This window comes from Arvicanthis niloticus, chromosome 11 (genome assembly GCF_011762505.2).
Source record: "Arvicanthis niloticus isolate mArvNil1 chromosome 11, mArvNil1.pat.X, whole genome shotgun sequence".
Classification (NCBI taxonomy): Eukaryota; Metazoa; Chordata; class Mammalia; order Rodentia; family Muridae; genus Arvicanthis; species Arvicanthis niloticus.
Window position 1 is genome coordinate 58821532 of NC_047668.1, and position 16069 is coordinate 58837600.

Below are 16069 nucleotides of genomic sequence, written 5' to 3' on the forward strand. Positions count from 1 at the left end.
TGTAGACTTTCTGGCCCACTGGCTCTTACAATCTTTCCACCTCCTATTCCTCCATGCTCTGTGAGCCTTGGGTAGGATCTGTGTTGTAGATATATAACATGGGGCTGGGCACTTCATGGTCAGATGTTCTCATTTTGATTAGCTGTGGATATGTGTGATGGTCTTTTACTGCAAATAGACGCTTCCATGATGAGGAATGAGAACTACGTCTATCCATGTGTAAGAATGTTATAAGAACCATTAGAAATTACACAGGTTTAGGAAAGTAGGAGGTTTTCCTTTAAGACTCATCATCTCACTAGTCACATGGCTAAGATATATCTTGGTGAGACTGCAAACTGGCACAGCCATTCTGAAAATTAGTCCACCAACCATGAATGATAGTTCCCTTTGTCCCAAATCTTTGCCAGCACTTGTTGTAGTTGTTTTTCTTGCTCTTAGCCATCCTGGCTAGAGTAAGATTGTTTGAACTTGCATTTCCCTAGTGGGTAAGGATGATGAGCACTTTTTGAGATATTTACTTTTTCTTTTGAGAACTCTGTCCAGATCTATGGCTCATTTTTGTATTCGGGTTGTTTATTTCCTTGACTCTTAGTTTTTTGAGATCTTTTTCTATTCTGGGTATTATTCTCTCTGAAGTATAATTGACAAAGATTTTTCTTTTATACTACAGGCTTCCTCTTCACTACACTGATTGTTTCCTTAGCCTTTCAGAAAGATTTTAGTTTTAGGAAGTCCCACTTATCAGTTGTTGACTTTAATTCCTGGGCAAATGGAGTCCTGTTCAGAAAGTGCATTCCTATACTTACATCACATAGGGCACTGCCTATGTCTTGTTCTAGCAATTTCAGATTTCACATTGACCTCTTTGGTTTACTTGGAGCTAACTTTTGTGAAGGATGATGAGATGAGTCTAATTTCATTCTTCTACACTATGCCACATCTATCTCATTCAGTCTTCCCTTAATGGATGCCTTAGCTGTTGTGACTAGTATTGCAGAGATGTGAGGGGATCTCTGGTGTGTTGACTCATAGTCTTTTGAGTACGTGCCCAAGAATAGTATTGCTGAGTCTTTTAGTAGATCTAATTTCAGTTTTGTGGGGAGCCTTTATTCTGATTTCCATAGTGGCTGAGCTAATCTACAGTCTCTGCAGAGCTGTCTGAGCTTCATTTGTCCATACCTCCTCACTACCACTTCTTGTTCTTTTCTTTGACAGCCATTCTGACTAGAGTAAGGTGGAATGTCAGTGGAGTTTTAACTCATATTTCCCTGATGGCTAAGAGTGTGAAATGTCATTCATGTTTCTTAGCCATTTACATTTAGTGTTTTAAGAAATATTTGTTCCTTTTATTGCTCATGTATTGGTTGTTTGGGTTGTTGTGGTGAGGTTTTATTTTTTGAGGTGGTTTTTTGTTGTTGTTTTATGTACTTTAGATAGCAATTCTTTGTCAAAAATATAGGGAGCAGATATTGTTCTCTCATGGTGTAGGTTCTTTGCTGAGCATAAATGTTTTACTTCCATATAATCCCATTTGTCAGTCCTTGGCATTATTTCTTGAGATATTGGAGTTCTTCTGAGAAAGCCATTGCCTATGCCTGTTTCTTGATGAGTTTTTCAAGTTTATGTCTAACACAAGATAGCTCAAAGGTATCTTCTAGGATCATTTAAAAGGATTCCAGCCACTCCCACTGACCAAAGATATGACAGTTTGAGCTTCCAAAGGATACTGATTATGATTAATTAAACCTCAAAAATATATTTAAATTCATAGATCCATAATAATATGCAAATATTTAATTGATCAACTTCAGATAACATGAAAGCAATTTCATATTAGAAACAAGGAGAAAGAGTTGAATAATACTGCCTTTCTTAACTCCTGTTCTATCGCTGAGTAACCATGTTTCACATAAAGAACAGCAACTCATCACAAATATACTCCAAATAGTGAGACAAAGATATAATAAAGACAACATTGGTTTGCAGTTTCTAGTAAATGCTTCTAAACATTGAGCTTTAAGAAGAGCCAATATTAAAAGTGACAGAGCAATGATCAGGCATTTGGTGCCTAATGAAAGGCGTCACCCAAAGTTAAGCAAAGAGATGTAGCTGGCAAGCTTCTGAGACAGAGCACTGTGCTGACAGAATCATGAGAACATACCACAAAATTTCGACTCTGCAAAAAGCCCTAAAGTAAATGGTCTCTATTCCTCAAAAGATAAAATCAAGCAAAAGAAAAGTTAAAGGAAAATCCTATAGATTTAAAGAAACATATCTATATACATATATGTGTGTGAGATACATATACACCCAGCAACTTGGGAAACCAGGAGTAACTTGGGAAATCAGGAGTAACCACAGATTCAAAGCCAACCTGAACAATTTAGTGAAACCTTGTTCCAAAATAAAAAGAGAAATAGGACAGGGAGCTAGGAACATAACTCACTGATGAGTGCTTGCCTGACATATGCAAAGCTCGGGGCTCAGTCTTCAGTGCCACAAAAACATAGTTAATGGATGAGGCTGGAGAATACTATCTAAGGATAACACACACTTGGCGGGGGAAACCACTGAGAACTTCAAAGAAGTAATTATAATGTAATCCAGGATCTGATCCCTTGTAAGAGGAAGGAAGTAGACACTGGAGAGGCCATGAAGTCACTGGCCCAAGTTTTATTTCTTGATCTGGGCAGTAGTATTTGCTTTATAATAACCTGTCAAGTATATATACACTTGATTTGTGTATTTTCCTTTGTGATTTATTTTAAAATTAAAAGGCTTAACTTTTTTATCATTGTTGCAGGATCTCATGTTGTGCCATTAAACAAGGAATGAGTTTAATTCCCAAGTAGCTACATAACTGAGTAGGCCTTTCTTTTTAGCCCTTGCAGCTCAACAGAGGAATAAGCCAGGAATTAAAAAGAAAAAAAACCAAAGCTATTTCTCTAATAATATATAGGAAGATGCCAGGGATCTAGTTCCATGGTTCCATGGTTGTTCTTGACAGTTGTCATCATCACTGTATCAGATTAACCAGAGTTGAGACAGGCAGTAGAGTTATTTTAACACAGGAATGATTAAAAGTATCTACATTAGTTTCATTTCATCCTATCTAGGGAACAAGTGGATTTTACCATAAATACCAAAGCAAAGGTCATTCTCCCTACTTTCCATAAGGAATGGTGTCATATACATTTTACAGAAGGGTGACTAATCAGATTTTGGTCTGATATTTATTTAATGGGATGCAGGAGGCCATGAAAATTGTTCACTATGCACAGCTCCTGCGGAGTTGAGCTCAGTCAATGGTTATGGCTAAAATTCAATTCCATGGTTCCCAATCAAAATGGGTGCCAATGGTCCACGTGAGATGGTGAGTGCTTTTCTCTGGTACGACACACACAGGCCTTGAACCTGAGGCACATCCTCATTGCTGTGATTCATAGAGATAGCTGAGAACTTATTCTCCTTTGTATCCCGCTTTATTTCTTTGCACTGAATTGAGCAGCTGAGATGGCTTAGCAACAGCAATAAAACCAGAGCAATCACTGTCTAGCCTATTTTTTAAACATTGTGCCGCATATTACTAATTGATTTGTTTCTTCTTGAAGGGCTGTGCAATATACTTAAAATGAAACCCAGCGCTTAATGGATTTTTCTTTACTCAGCTGTCTATAAACCAATCAGTATTTTCACGTTTGTGAGTTCTTTGTACAATCTAAATGTGAATGAGTACTAAACCGCGTTTCCAGTGTGTAGTATGTATAACAACAAGATAAATATGGGCTCTTTTTTCTCCCATAAAAGACTTTTAATAAAACGCAGATTTTTTTATTATTATTTTTAAGAGAAGGGAGAGGTGACCTTTCTATCTCCTTTAACCTCACGAAAGCTCTTCTCCAGGGGCCATTTGATCCCCTTAAAGCCTCCCAGAGCCTTGGGAACCAATATAAGTTCTTAAGGGAAGAAATATGGGGAGTCTCAGATTGGCATCTGGACTTCAGTCTGCCTTCCTCCTGGTCTCGCTGGGACCTTAATCATCTCAGCAGACGCTCGGGTTGTGGTCAAATGCATGTGGTGTAGGCCTTCACCGTTTGCTCTTCTGCTCTATAACTAAACAGCCAGTTAGCAGATTTCCTTTTTGACACTACCTTGATCCCTAGGGCACCCCTGGGGCAAGATCCCTGGTCCCAGCCACCTGCTTTCTCTGCCTGATTCCCATGACTCAATAAAGCCCACACTCTCTCCTAGACAAAGGCACTGCTGTGATCACTGTGAGACTTTCTGGGATGGACAGTCCAATCACAATGATTCCCTGACTAGATCTCACCTGTCCCCTCATGGGCCTGAGCAACTTTGATGAAACTCCAGGCTGTTCCATCCGGAACTGCAGCTCAGGTTCAGTGCCTAAGAAGAAACCACTAAACTGCGTGGAAATGTTCTAATTGCAGGTACTGGGAGATAGGCAGGCATTCCTGGTGATCCCTGTGTGTGTGTGTGTGTGTGTGTGTGTGTGTGTGTGTGTGTGTGTGTGTGTGAGAGAGAGAGAGAGAGAGAGACAGACAGAGACAGAGAGAGACAGAGAGAGACAGAGAGAGACAGAGAGACAGAGAGACAGAGAGAGAGAGAGAGACAGAGAGAGCTCATGCAGTCACGCGCTCACGTGTCACACATTTCTTGTATGTGGGTACACATATGTGTGAGACCAGAAGTTAACCTTGGGTTTTGTTTCCTTGGGTGCCATCTACCTTATTTTTTGAGGCAAAGTCTCTCACTGGCTCATGGGGCTCAACATTTTTAGGTCCATCTGACTGGCCTGTGAGAACCCAGGCCATCCCCATCCCTTCTTCCCCAGCAGGGGAATTATAAGAGCATGCCACCATACCTGTTGAATCTGGAACTCATTGATATGGCTAGGCTGTCAGGCCAACTGTCGCTACCCGCATTCAACCAGCGGAATAAGGTTTATTCAGCTATCCCTGTACAGCTGTACATCAAGCTTCTTCTCTCCCTTCTTTCCCCCCCTTCCCCCCCCCTCCATGCATCCCCTTATAAGCATTGCCTTAATCCTATCAGCAGCTGCCACGAAGTCACTGGTGATTGGCCATTCTCAATGATGCGAGGTGGGGTGATTGGGTAACCACACCTACAACTCCATATATGGAGTTGTCTTTTCTCTCAAGCAATGCCTATGCCTAGTGCCACCTTTTAATGGCGAGAGTGGAGCCGCTTCCCACAGCCAACGAGCCCCAAATATCCACTTGTTGTTCCCCGACCCCCAACCCTGACACCCAGCAGTACTAGGATAGTCTGGCTTTTTAAATGGGTACTAAGGATCAAGCTCATGCCTTCCAGCTCGTGTGGCAAACACTTTACTGTCTGAACTATTGCCCAGTCCCCACCCCCAGCTCCTTTTTGATCCTTAAAGTTGCCATAGGAGAACATCCCTGAGGTCCTGTCTTGACTGATTACCTACTTACTTGGTAGGCTACTTAGCCTCTCTGAACGTGAATTTCCTGATTCTTGTTTGTTTGGTTTGGTTTGGTTTGGTTTGGTTTGGTTTGGTTTGGTTTGGTTTGTTGGTTGGGGGTTCAAGACAGGATTTCTCTGTGTAGCCCTGGCTGTTCTGGAACTCATTCTGTAGACCAGGTCAGCCTTAAACTCAAAGAGCCTCCTGTGTCTGCCTCCCAAGTGCTGGAACTAAAAGTATATAGACTACAGCCGGGAAAATCTCCTGATTCCTAAAGGGAATACTTTAGCATACAAAGTTTCCACAAGTTCAATGGCATTGAGTTTGTGTATGAAAGCAGAGTGCCTAGCTCCCTGAGAGAGCATGCATCGTGGTACATGCACAGTACACACTGAGAAAGTGTGCACTGTGTTACATGCATAATGCACACTGAAAGGTTTCTGAACCTTTTGTGGGTGGGTCTGCCTCTCAGGTAGCTAAAGTTTGGATCTCACATGCACATACTCCAAAGGAAATAAATACTTTCTACCTAAGGGTCAAAGCTTGCCTTATTTCTGTTACACAAAGCCACTGTGGCTAATTCCCTTGCCCTTTAAGTCTTGAACCAGTCTTCTTAGTTTATACAAGGCCATGGCCAGTGCCTTTTACTCTAGTGACACTGCTGGACTGGTCCTACTATCTGCCTGCCCTTGTGGTCCTAACCTATCTTGGCCTAGAGACCATGCCTATCCTGCTCTACCATCCCTCATTTCAAAAGTCTCCTAAGGGGCCTACCTGAGCTCACAAGATCCATTAATGTTCTTTCTACATCAGAATGATGAGCTAGACTGGACAAATACATCTAGCTGAGTGTCAGAGTCCATTAGCTATGTTTTTATACAAGGATTGCCTCCTGACTTGAAATAGTATCAACTGAATCTAAATCCCCAAAGCCTTGGTCATCAGGTGGTTTAGGAACCAATGAATGCCCCACCTTAATGGAACATTTGAGAATGTCTATATGATGCCCAGAAGTAATAAAGAGAACCAATGCCATGAAACTGAACAAGACAAACACAGACAGAGAGGAGCAAGATAGGCCATGCACAATAGGCAGTAAACTCAGAAAGTCCGTATCCCAAGAGGTGGTGGTGTTAGGAAACATAAATCGGTTCCAAGCAGAGTTAGGCAGATTTACAGGGGTCAGGGCTATCTGCAAGAACAGGGACCACCATCATGTTCCAGAGGCTGCTGGGAGCAGTAGAATTTTGACTGGATGAATCACGAGTCTGACCTGGGATGGCAAATCCTCAATTCCCATGGAATCCACTTTAGAAAGAGTTTCCTCTCTGGACCTTTCCATCAGAAATTGCTGAAAATAAAACCAAAATTCTGTCTGTGAAAACCACCTGAGACTAATATATGTCCACCGAGTTTGGAAAAATACTGAAGCCTCTGCTGAGAAATAGCCCTGGAGTCTCCGCTTCATGGAATGGGATATAAATCCTGAGGATGGGGTGTCAGAGCCCCACAGTGAGGAACCACGTGAAAGTACCACGTGTTTTAAACTGTCTTCATGTATCTCTCTGATATTACATGCTATGCCAAACACTTGGCTTGAGTTCATCTTTCAGTTTTCATAGGAAAACTGATCAATAAGTAGTAGAATCTCCATTTGTTCAATTAGAAAAGGCAAGTCTCAGATAGGTCATATAACCTAAACCAGGGCTCCTTAACCTTTGTCCATTTTGCAATCCCCTTTAGCCTGAGAAATTGTGACTTGACCCCAGGTATATGTGTGTGTGTGTGTGTGTGTGTGTTGTGTGTGTGTACATATATACATATATACATACATATGGTATAAAATATCAAGCATTTACTGATAAGTCACAAAGAAACTTATTTCAAAACAATTCTTTGATGTACATAAAAGTTTACCAATTACAAAAGAAAAAGCAAATTTGCATACTAATGAGAGATATGTCTGTTTGTCTAGATACAAGAGAGTCTTAGGATATATCCATGTCATATTTACATGCTGAAGGATGTTGGCAGAAAACTAGTAAAGGTCTTTGTTTATGATAATTAAACTCTTCTCCTTTATAAGAGGAGGAAATTCTGTATGTGTAATAAAGGTGCTGCAACTCATCAACATACAATAGTCCCAGATGAGTGCAGCATTGGTTGGCATGGTGTGTGTGTGTGTGTGTGTGTGTGTGTGTGTGTGTGTGTAAAAGTAAGACGGGAGTGAAGTCACAGGATACAACACTAGTGAACACTGCCCGAAATATCTCAGACTCATTAAGTATTTGACTTTGAATGAATGTCTGGTCACTGTACCTTCATAGACTTACTGTTGCCACATCACTCATGACCCACATGTTCAGCTTCATGATCTCATATGGGGTCTTGGCCTTCACCTAAGATGCTTTGTTCTAATTCAGGTATTAGAGCTAGTCAGGAACAAAATTCAGAATGAGAAAGTGTGGCCCATCTGAATCTAGAGCCTATAGTCCTCATCCTGCCTCATCAGAGTTCCAGCTGGCAAAAAAGTAGATGACCAACTTCCCTGGAAGTACCTCAGAACCCCCTCAGAACCACTCAATCCTGTAGCTAACACAGACTAAAATTAAAGGGGTTCTACTCAAGGTTAGATGCTCAAACAAGGTACAGATGTTAGTTCCAGCTGCCAGGTGGAGTGTCTTCTGCAAATCTAAGCTGTTTGCTGTAGATACAGGCTGTCTGCAGAATGGGCTATGCCAGTTTCCCAGAATGGGGAGGTATGGCTTCCAACCATTTTTTAGTTTTGTCTTTTCTTCTCTGCCCGGCCTCATGCTCAGCTCATTGAGTTTAAGTTCTCAGGTGCTGTGGGCATGGGATTTGTTGCAGAAGATTTTAGATATGCGGCACAGGCCTGCTTCTAGCTGCAGCCATGTTCCAACTCTAAGTTCTCACACTAGCGGCTAGCCACGCTAGCCATGACCGCCAGCCCTGAGACCCATGACACCTTAATATGGCTGTTGCCTCCATCATTCAGCTCTGTGGAGACCATGGCTCTAAGCATAGCCCCTGGTTCAACTCTGCCACCCTTATAGTGCTCAGCTAAGCCCCAGACAATATCTGCCATGCTCGAGGTACCCAGTAGCATGAAGACTCTTAAAGCTTAAAGATTATCCAATGGATTTATAGATATTAGCAAATGCTCAATACATTATATGCCCTCACAATTAGAATTGTTACCCAATATCTAACCTTTTGATATGTTTAATTATTCAAGACCGCTCTAGACCCATACGTCTTCCTCCATGTTGCTTCTTCTCCTCCTCCTCTCCTTCCCCAATTCTTCCAACTCTTTGCCACACCCACCTCTTCTACTACCCAATCACTGATCTCCAGTGCAACTACAATAGGCAGGAAAAGTCCTGCAATAAGGATCTATAATCATAGAAACTCTCCTGAATAAGTTTCCTCTTGTCGATGACAATATCAGTCTTAGACACAGGCAGGATCTATTGATACAGTTCATATGCATAGAGTTTGGGACTCTGCAATGACCTTACTACACCCTGCTATTCTTATCATGCCAACAAACCTTTTCCATGGATGAAGAAACTAGATCAAGGTCTCGTGATCCATGGTCGATGAAGAGTCCCCCAAAGCCAGGTGTCTTGAAGTTGCCAAAGCCACCTTTAGTCTTTCTCACTCCAGGTAAAGGGATAACTAGCCAAGCAAATTTTGCAAAAATACCTTTGTAAGTAGGACATGGTGAGGCATGCTCATTCCCTTAGTACTGGGGCAGAATAATTGCTCTGAATGTGTACCAGCCTGAGTCATACAAGGAGACCCTGTCTCAAACAGACACAAACAGAACCTTCCACAAAATCCTTTGAATTAGTAGATTTGATCAGAAAGCTAACCATCAGTCAATATGTGCCTTACTTCCTAAACCTTGAAGTGACCTTCAGAAACTACATGGAAGTCAACCTTTCCATTTAGATGTGTGTATTAGAATCCCACTGGAAAGTCAGACCTTAAGGCCTGGATACTATTACAAAAGTAAATCAAGAAGAATTCAGTTTCTCACCCTTGCCAAGGTGACCTCCCTCTGACTGTCAAATTAGGTTCTTACATTTTCATCATCAAATTAGCTCAAAGTCTTCAATTTTTTTTCCTCTTGAATGTTTTAGTGGCAGTGTTACACACTCTCAAATTAATTTCCCATCATTGGCTGTGCACAGAATTTGACTCAATCTCTCTTTAAAAGGAGAAATAATTTGGGCCATCTGAAAATGAGATTTATTTTAAGTAGAAGCTTATTTATCAAGAATGCAGTTCTTAAAGCTTTTATGAGTTATAGAGTGTTAGATTTGAGGCCAAGAGATCTGACAAATCCCCAAGGTCCAGCCTTGCTGAAAGAGAGGACGTTTGAAAGGAAATGTCCCAGTACTGGAAGATGAGGTGGCAGGTAGGGTTTGAGTTGTGTTCCTGTGATGTCCCTAGAAAGCTACATAAGGACACTAGACAAGGGCAGACCACACACAGTAGGGAATAATGGGGAGCCTGGGAAAAGGAAGAAAGTTTGACAACTTTGTAACTAGAGATGGCTCAGTCAGAAAACTGCTTCCCTTGTGCAGAGGGACCTGAATTCAACCTCTAAAAACCGCATTAAAAAGCCAGGCATACCCTTGTAATTCCAGCAGGGGATAGGCAGAGACAAGATCTTAGGGCCTGCTGGCTAGCCAGTCTAACCTAACTGAGAAGTGCCAGGCTGATGAGAGACCCTATGTCAAAGGAGCTGGGTGATGATCCTAAGGATGACACTAGAGGTTTTCCTCTGCCCTCTACAAATACACTCACACAAGTGCACATATGCACATACAAATGCATTAAAAGATTGACAAGTTTGACTGCTTCTCCTCCTTCTCCTCCTTCTCCTCCTCCTCCTCCTCCTCCTCCTCCTCCTCCTCCTCTTCCTCCTCCTCTTCATCCTCCTCTTCCTCCTCCTCTTCCTCCTCCTCCTCCTCCTCTTCCTCCTCCTCCTCCTCCTCCTCTTCTTCCTCCTCTTCCTCCTCCTCCTCCTCCTCCTCCTCTTCTTCCTCCTCCTCCTCTTCCTCCTCCTCCTCCTCCTCCTCCTCCTCCTCCTCCTCCTCCTCCTCCTCCTTTCATTTTTGACACTATGGATTGAAGAAAGAACTTGCAAGCCACTCATTTGCAAACCCAGCTTGACTGGGATGAGCAGGCTTCAGTCTGCTCCATTGAGGGCCTGTTACCAAGAAAGCATCTCTCAGATAAAGCCATGTCCAGAGAACTTGAGGCTTCTTATTCCTGCTTGCTGGGTCTCAGAGCCAAGAGTGGGGTCATAGGACCAATTCTGTGTCTGGTTTTCTCCTTCTAGCCTCTCACCACTACAGGGTCCTTTTATGTGCAAATCTTTGGGAACAGGTTAGAAGCTGCCACAGTATCAAAGCTTAAACTTCTGGGTTTTGCTCAGCACCCTGCTAGACAGAGTGAGAGATCAGAAAAGTATTCAATCACTGCCTTTGCCTGTTGGTCCTGAACACGGTCATCACTCCCTCTCTAAGAGCATGGTGCTAGCTTTATCTTCCTATGGCTTGCCCCTCGCTGTACTGTGTTGTAGTTGGTTGCACCCCTCTTGATCTAAATCCTCTCAGTTTTTATCTCTTCCATGGTACATGACCCAGGTTCTGACCCATACCAGGCTGTTTACAAAAGTATCCAGTTGGAATAGCTGGTTGTTATTTTCTTCCCATGATCTTGGAGCCTTCTTTGAATGTATGCCTCAAGCCATGGAGCAGACACTTTGGAGACAGCCCAGGGAAGAGGGAGATCCAGGGTATGTAACTGACTGCCTCTCCTTTTGTGTCACAGTTCACTGGCTGTTCACCACATGTGGGGCCAGCGGACCTCATGGCCCCACACAGGCACAGTGTAACAACGCCTACCAGAACACCAACTTGAGCGTGGTGGTGGGAAGTGAAGGGCCCTTGAGGGGCATCCAGATTTGGAAAGTGCCAGCTACTGACACCTACAGGTATGTATAGTGGCAAAATAGCTCTCTCGAAGAAGACTGTAGTCCCACCTGGTGGGCACATGTCCCAGGTTGCATGGCCAGGGATGAACAGTGGCAACAAAGATGTCTTTTGCCTTCAAAGAAACTCACAGACCGTTAGTGGAGATGGTAAACAGATGAGCTAGCTTCAGAATTATCGCTAATTACAATTAGGGCGGACATAGGAGGCTCTTGATGGAAGTATCAAGTTTGATTGGTTTGTGAGGCACATGTGGATCAGTGGTGGGTGGAGACTACATGTTCCTGTGCATCTGAAGTTCGTTCAGTACCATGCTGGACTTGATGAGAGATCCAGAGAATGCTCTCCATTTTATTTTTAAGACAGAGTTTTCCACACTCCCATAGAGCCTCGTGCTCACTGATTGGCTAGGTTGGCTGGCTGGCTGGCTGGTTGGCTGGCTGGCTGGATAGCAAGTGTGGGTTCTATGATCTTAGCGTTCCAGGGATCTGCCCGTTTCCACTCCCACAGTGCCATGGTTCCAGGGCGATGCTGCTAAGCTTGGTTTTTTTATGTCGGAGCTGGGAATCCAAATGCACGTCCCTGTTCTTGCATGGCAAACACTTTACCAATTGAGCCATCGCCCCAGCCCAAAAGCTAATGTCTTTATCCTTTCCTGGCCCTTCCCTGTTTTCATGGAAAGCAAGCCACCCTCTGAAGTTTGCCTTCTCCCCCATCTCCATCTCATAACTTTCCACCAGAGCAACACCAGGCAAGAGTAGACCAACTCAATGATGCCACCTGGAATCCATGGTACCAAGCAAGCAAAGCCAACAGTGAGAGAGCAGAGCTGGTTACTAGCCAGATTTCAAGGGTCTACCCTGTAGGTGGGTGCTCTTGAGTAGGTGCTAAAGAGTGAATTTTACCAAGTTCCCAGGTGTGCTGCTACGTCCTGTGAGGACCACTGGGTTGCACCAATCCCTGGTCTGAGATACACCTGTATGTCCTCCGGTAGACTCTGATAGAGGCAAGTCCTGGAGGCCTCATTTTAGAAATGAGAAAACAGCCTCAGAGCTACAAGAGCCTCCCTGACAGTCACAGTGCAGAAGCATCTCCCAACCTCAGACACCTGAGAGTAAATATGGCCTGTTTGAAGCTCCTTCCACCCAGCAATGCTCAACTGTGCTAAGAAGAACATCAGCATTATGCAGGGCTGATATAGATGCCCCTGTGGCTCTCAGGGCATCACCTCCCATCCCAAGGAAATGCTTTTCAAGTTGCCCTGTGTTCCCTTAGCATGTCTTGTGGTAGCCCCGTCCCTGAAAAAGAAAAACAATATGTGCTCCAGAGAAAGTCCTAGGTTCTTTTTAAGGATTATTCTAGGCAAGGCTTTGAGAAAGTTCCATCTCTGCCTGCCATCCATAAATGTCCCAAAGAGTCTTGATATCCTTCTTTGCCACACCAAATAAACAGACCTCCCAGCAGAACCTCTATGCATGACAGGGCAAGGAGAAAATAACTCCTAAGGAGAAGGGGATAAAGCTAGTTGAGGACCTAGCACGTGTGTCTCATGCCTTTAGTACGAGGCAAATGGTATTGCTATGGCTGTTATCAAGAACCTTCACAAGCAAAAACAAAACAAAACAAAACAAAAAAAACAAAAAAAAAAAAAAAAAACCAAAAGACTCAGAGATGCTTTTAGCCCAGATTGAGTCCAAAGCCACACCAAAACCCACTTGTCTCTCCCACAAAGGCTACCTTCAAGACATGCCTTGTTCTTTTAGGCTTCACTCCCCCTGCCTCAGACATCGAGTGATGCTCGCTTCCAGATGCGCACAGGCTATGGAACCCTGACCTCATATTTCATTTCCTCCTTGTATGAGAGAGATAGGCCGTGCTGATACCTACAGATGCTCATCATGGTGCCCATGAGTGTTAGGGGCTTTGGGCAGAGAATCAGCTGGAGAAATGGGAGTCGTCGCCAGCAGGGTTTCTAAGATGAAATAGGTCTCACATTCATGTGGTCCCACTCTTCTGTCTGATGACTGTCCTGACTTCTTCGGACTTGCCTGAAGTTATGGAAATTTTGACCAGTGTTGGGAGCCTAGTCGTAGCAGAAAGCAGCTATCATCTTTGCAGCCTCTCGAACCATATACCCTGACAAGAGACTTGTTTTCAACAGCCTACAACAGCTGAGCACACTCTGATAAACATCTTGTTTATCCCACATACCTTGTTTTGCTGTTTAGTGCCCCCAGCTGCAAGGTGCATGTAGTATGCACGCCTGCAAGGCATGCAGTGCACGTGCTATCCATGCTATACACGCCTGTAAGGCGCACGTGATATCCATTCCTACAAGGCGCACGGTGCATGTGCTATCCACGCTATACATGCCTGTAGGGCACATGCGGTATCCACACTTGCAAGGCACGTGGCAAAACATATAAATACCCCAGACTTCCCTTCAATGAACAAGACAATAAAGGAGACTTGAGACTTGATCAGAACCTCTGTCTTGTCTCCATTCTTCGAGACTCTTCCCCTTCATCCCCACTCTCTCTCTCTTGCTAGACCCTGACCAGCTGACCAGAGCAGCAGCTCCGGAGGGACACAGTTGCCCACAAGCTGGGCAGTGTGGGCCTTAACAGACCAGCCAGATGAACTACACATTAAATAATAATAAATTCATTTGCCTATTTATTATTAATCACAGCCTATCTGATGCCAGTGAGGTTCTGATCTATATGAAGCACACGGTCTTAGCACACCGTGCTGATGAAGCAGCTGAGATGGGAGAGCTCTTTTCACTTGCCTTGGGAGACAATCCCCAGCCTCAGCCTTGATTGGTGCTGGACTTCCCAGAGACATATGCACTTCACTTTGAAATGTTCATGTTAGTACAGAGAATGTTATGATCTAACAAGATAAAAATGAGAAAATCAAAACAGAAAAGAAAGGAAGGTTGAGTTTTTGGTTTTGTTGCTGTTGGACACTAGAGCTTGGCTCTAACACATCTCCCTGTCCCTCATCTCTTTCCTGACCCTAGATGATACTCGGAGCTTTGATAATTATGGCTACTGGTTATACTAAGTTAGTATCCTAAATAGAAAGTTAATGGTTTGCTTTTTAGGTCACATTCAAGTGTTCTCAAGTCTAGTATGTGTGAGTCCATAGGTTCAATCTCCGGGATGAAAAGCCAGGAAGGGAAGGAGGGCGTGAGAGAGGAGAGAAGGGGAGAAAAGGAAGAGGAAGGTGAAAGGAGGGGAACAGAAGGAGATTCCTCAAACTCTACATCCCTGAAGAAGCCCCAGTAATAGAGACACACTTGAGCATGTCCTTGCTTTCTCTTGTATGCACACACACACATACACACACCTGATATATGACAGTGTTCCACATAGGGAACATCCCCCCTCTTCTGAAGGACGTTTTCTTCCTGAGTAATTATTAAGTACACAGGATATTCCAGAGGACTTTAGAAAGACAAAGAGTGGAATTCTTTGATTTGCAAAATCCATCTCTCCTAGAGTTCGGTGTTCGCTTGGTGATATCTGACTGCTGCTTGATGCCTGGTACAATGATGGCCCCACTGGTCAGGGCTGGAAAATGATAGTTGAAGCTGGCCCCTGCTCTGTGCCTGGGTGGGGCTTCCATCCCTGAGGCCTGCTCAGGACCTCCTCCCAACTCTCTTTTTGTTTTGCTCTATTCTGTTTCAAACCTGAGATTTAACCTAGAGCCTTGTGTGTGCTAAGCAAGCTGAATCTTTACTTTTGATTTTGAGCCACGGTTCACTCAATTTCCCAGGCTGGCCTTGAACTCGAAAACCTCTTCAGTCGTAGCTTCCAAGAAGCTGGAATTACAAACCTCAGCTCCCTCAGCTGGCTTCTCTAACACTAGGTTACATTTTATCCTGGGCTTATCTCCTTTGTAGAAGATAGCCACAAAGAGGGAGAGAAAGGGAAGGTGTAAGAGGCAAGGGCCAGGCTCTTATAACCTACTCCCAATTCTTCCTTACACTGGAGCAAGGCAAAAATAGCTGGAGGTCCTCCGGGCTGGAGTCTCTCCTCCTGAGTGCCTTTTTGTACCCCCTGGTGACAGCAGAGGGTGGGAGTGACTGCAGGTCCAGGGAAGTACCAAACAGCAGATAAACTAGAGCAGGAGAAACAGGCGTGACAATGAGGGACCCAAGAAGGGCTTAGAAAGTGAGGTGGAAAGGACGGGAGGGAGAAACCGGAAGGGGAGGGGTTAAAGAATCAAGGACAATGAGTGGCAGCTACTCTCCTTGGGAGCTTAGCTGCCAAAGACAGCCGAGGCCCAGGGCTTATGCAGAGCTTTGAGTTCGTGATTGTGCAACAATGCCTTCTGAAGTGTCCCCAGTGGGGGACTCGAAGTGGATGAAAGTAAAGGAGCACTGGCAAGCACAAAAGGAGCACGGATTCTCAGATGTGTGCCCGCCAGAGGACAAGAGCTTTAGCCTAATCATAAATGGCGACAGAGGGAGCGCAGTTCTGAGACCTGGAGCGGGAGAGAGGGAAGGGAACCGCTCACTAAGTCAGTACTTACCTTAAGTCCGGCACAACTCAGTTCA

General features: G+C 44.0%; 1 protein-coding gene across 1 annotated transcript in view; it reads left to right on the forward strand.

Annotated features, from left to right (window-relative positions):
• The window catches only part of Alk (ALK receptor tyrosine kinase), a 698959-nt gene that overhangs the window by 635050 nt on the left and 47840 nt on the right, over window positions 1-16069 (forward strand). Inside the window, exon 12 of the mRNA XM_034514490.2 lies at window positions 11342-11504. Coding sequence (XP_034370381.1) covers window positions 11342-11504 — 163 coding nt within the window. The remainder of the gene's footprint in view (window positions 1-11341; window positions 11505-16069) is intronic.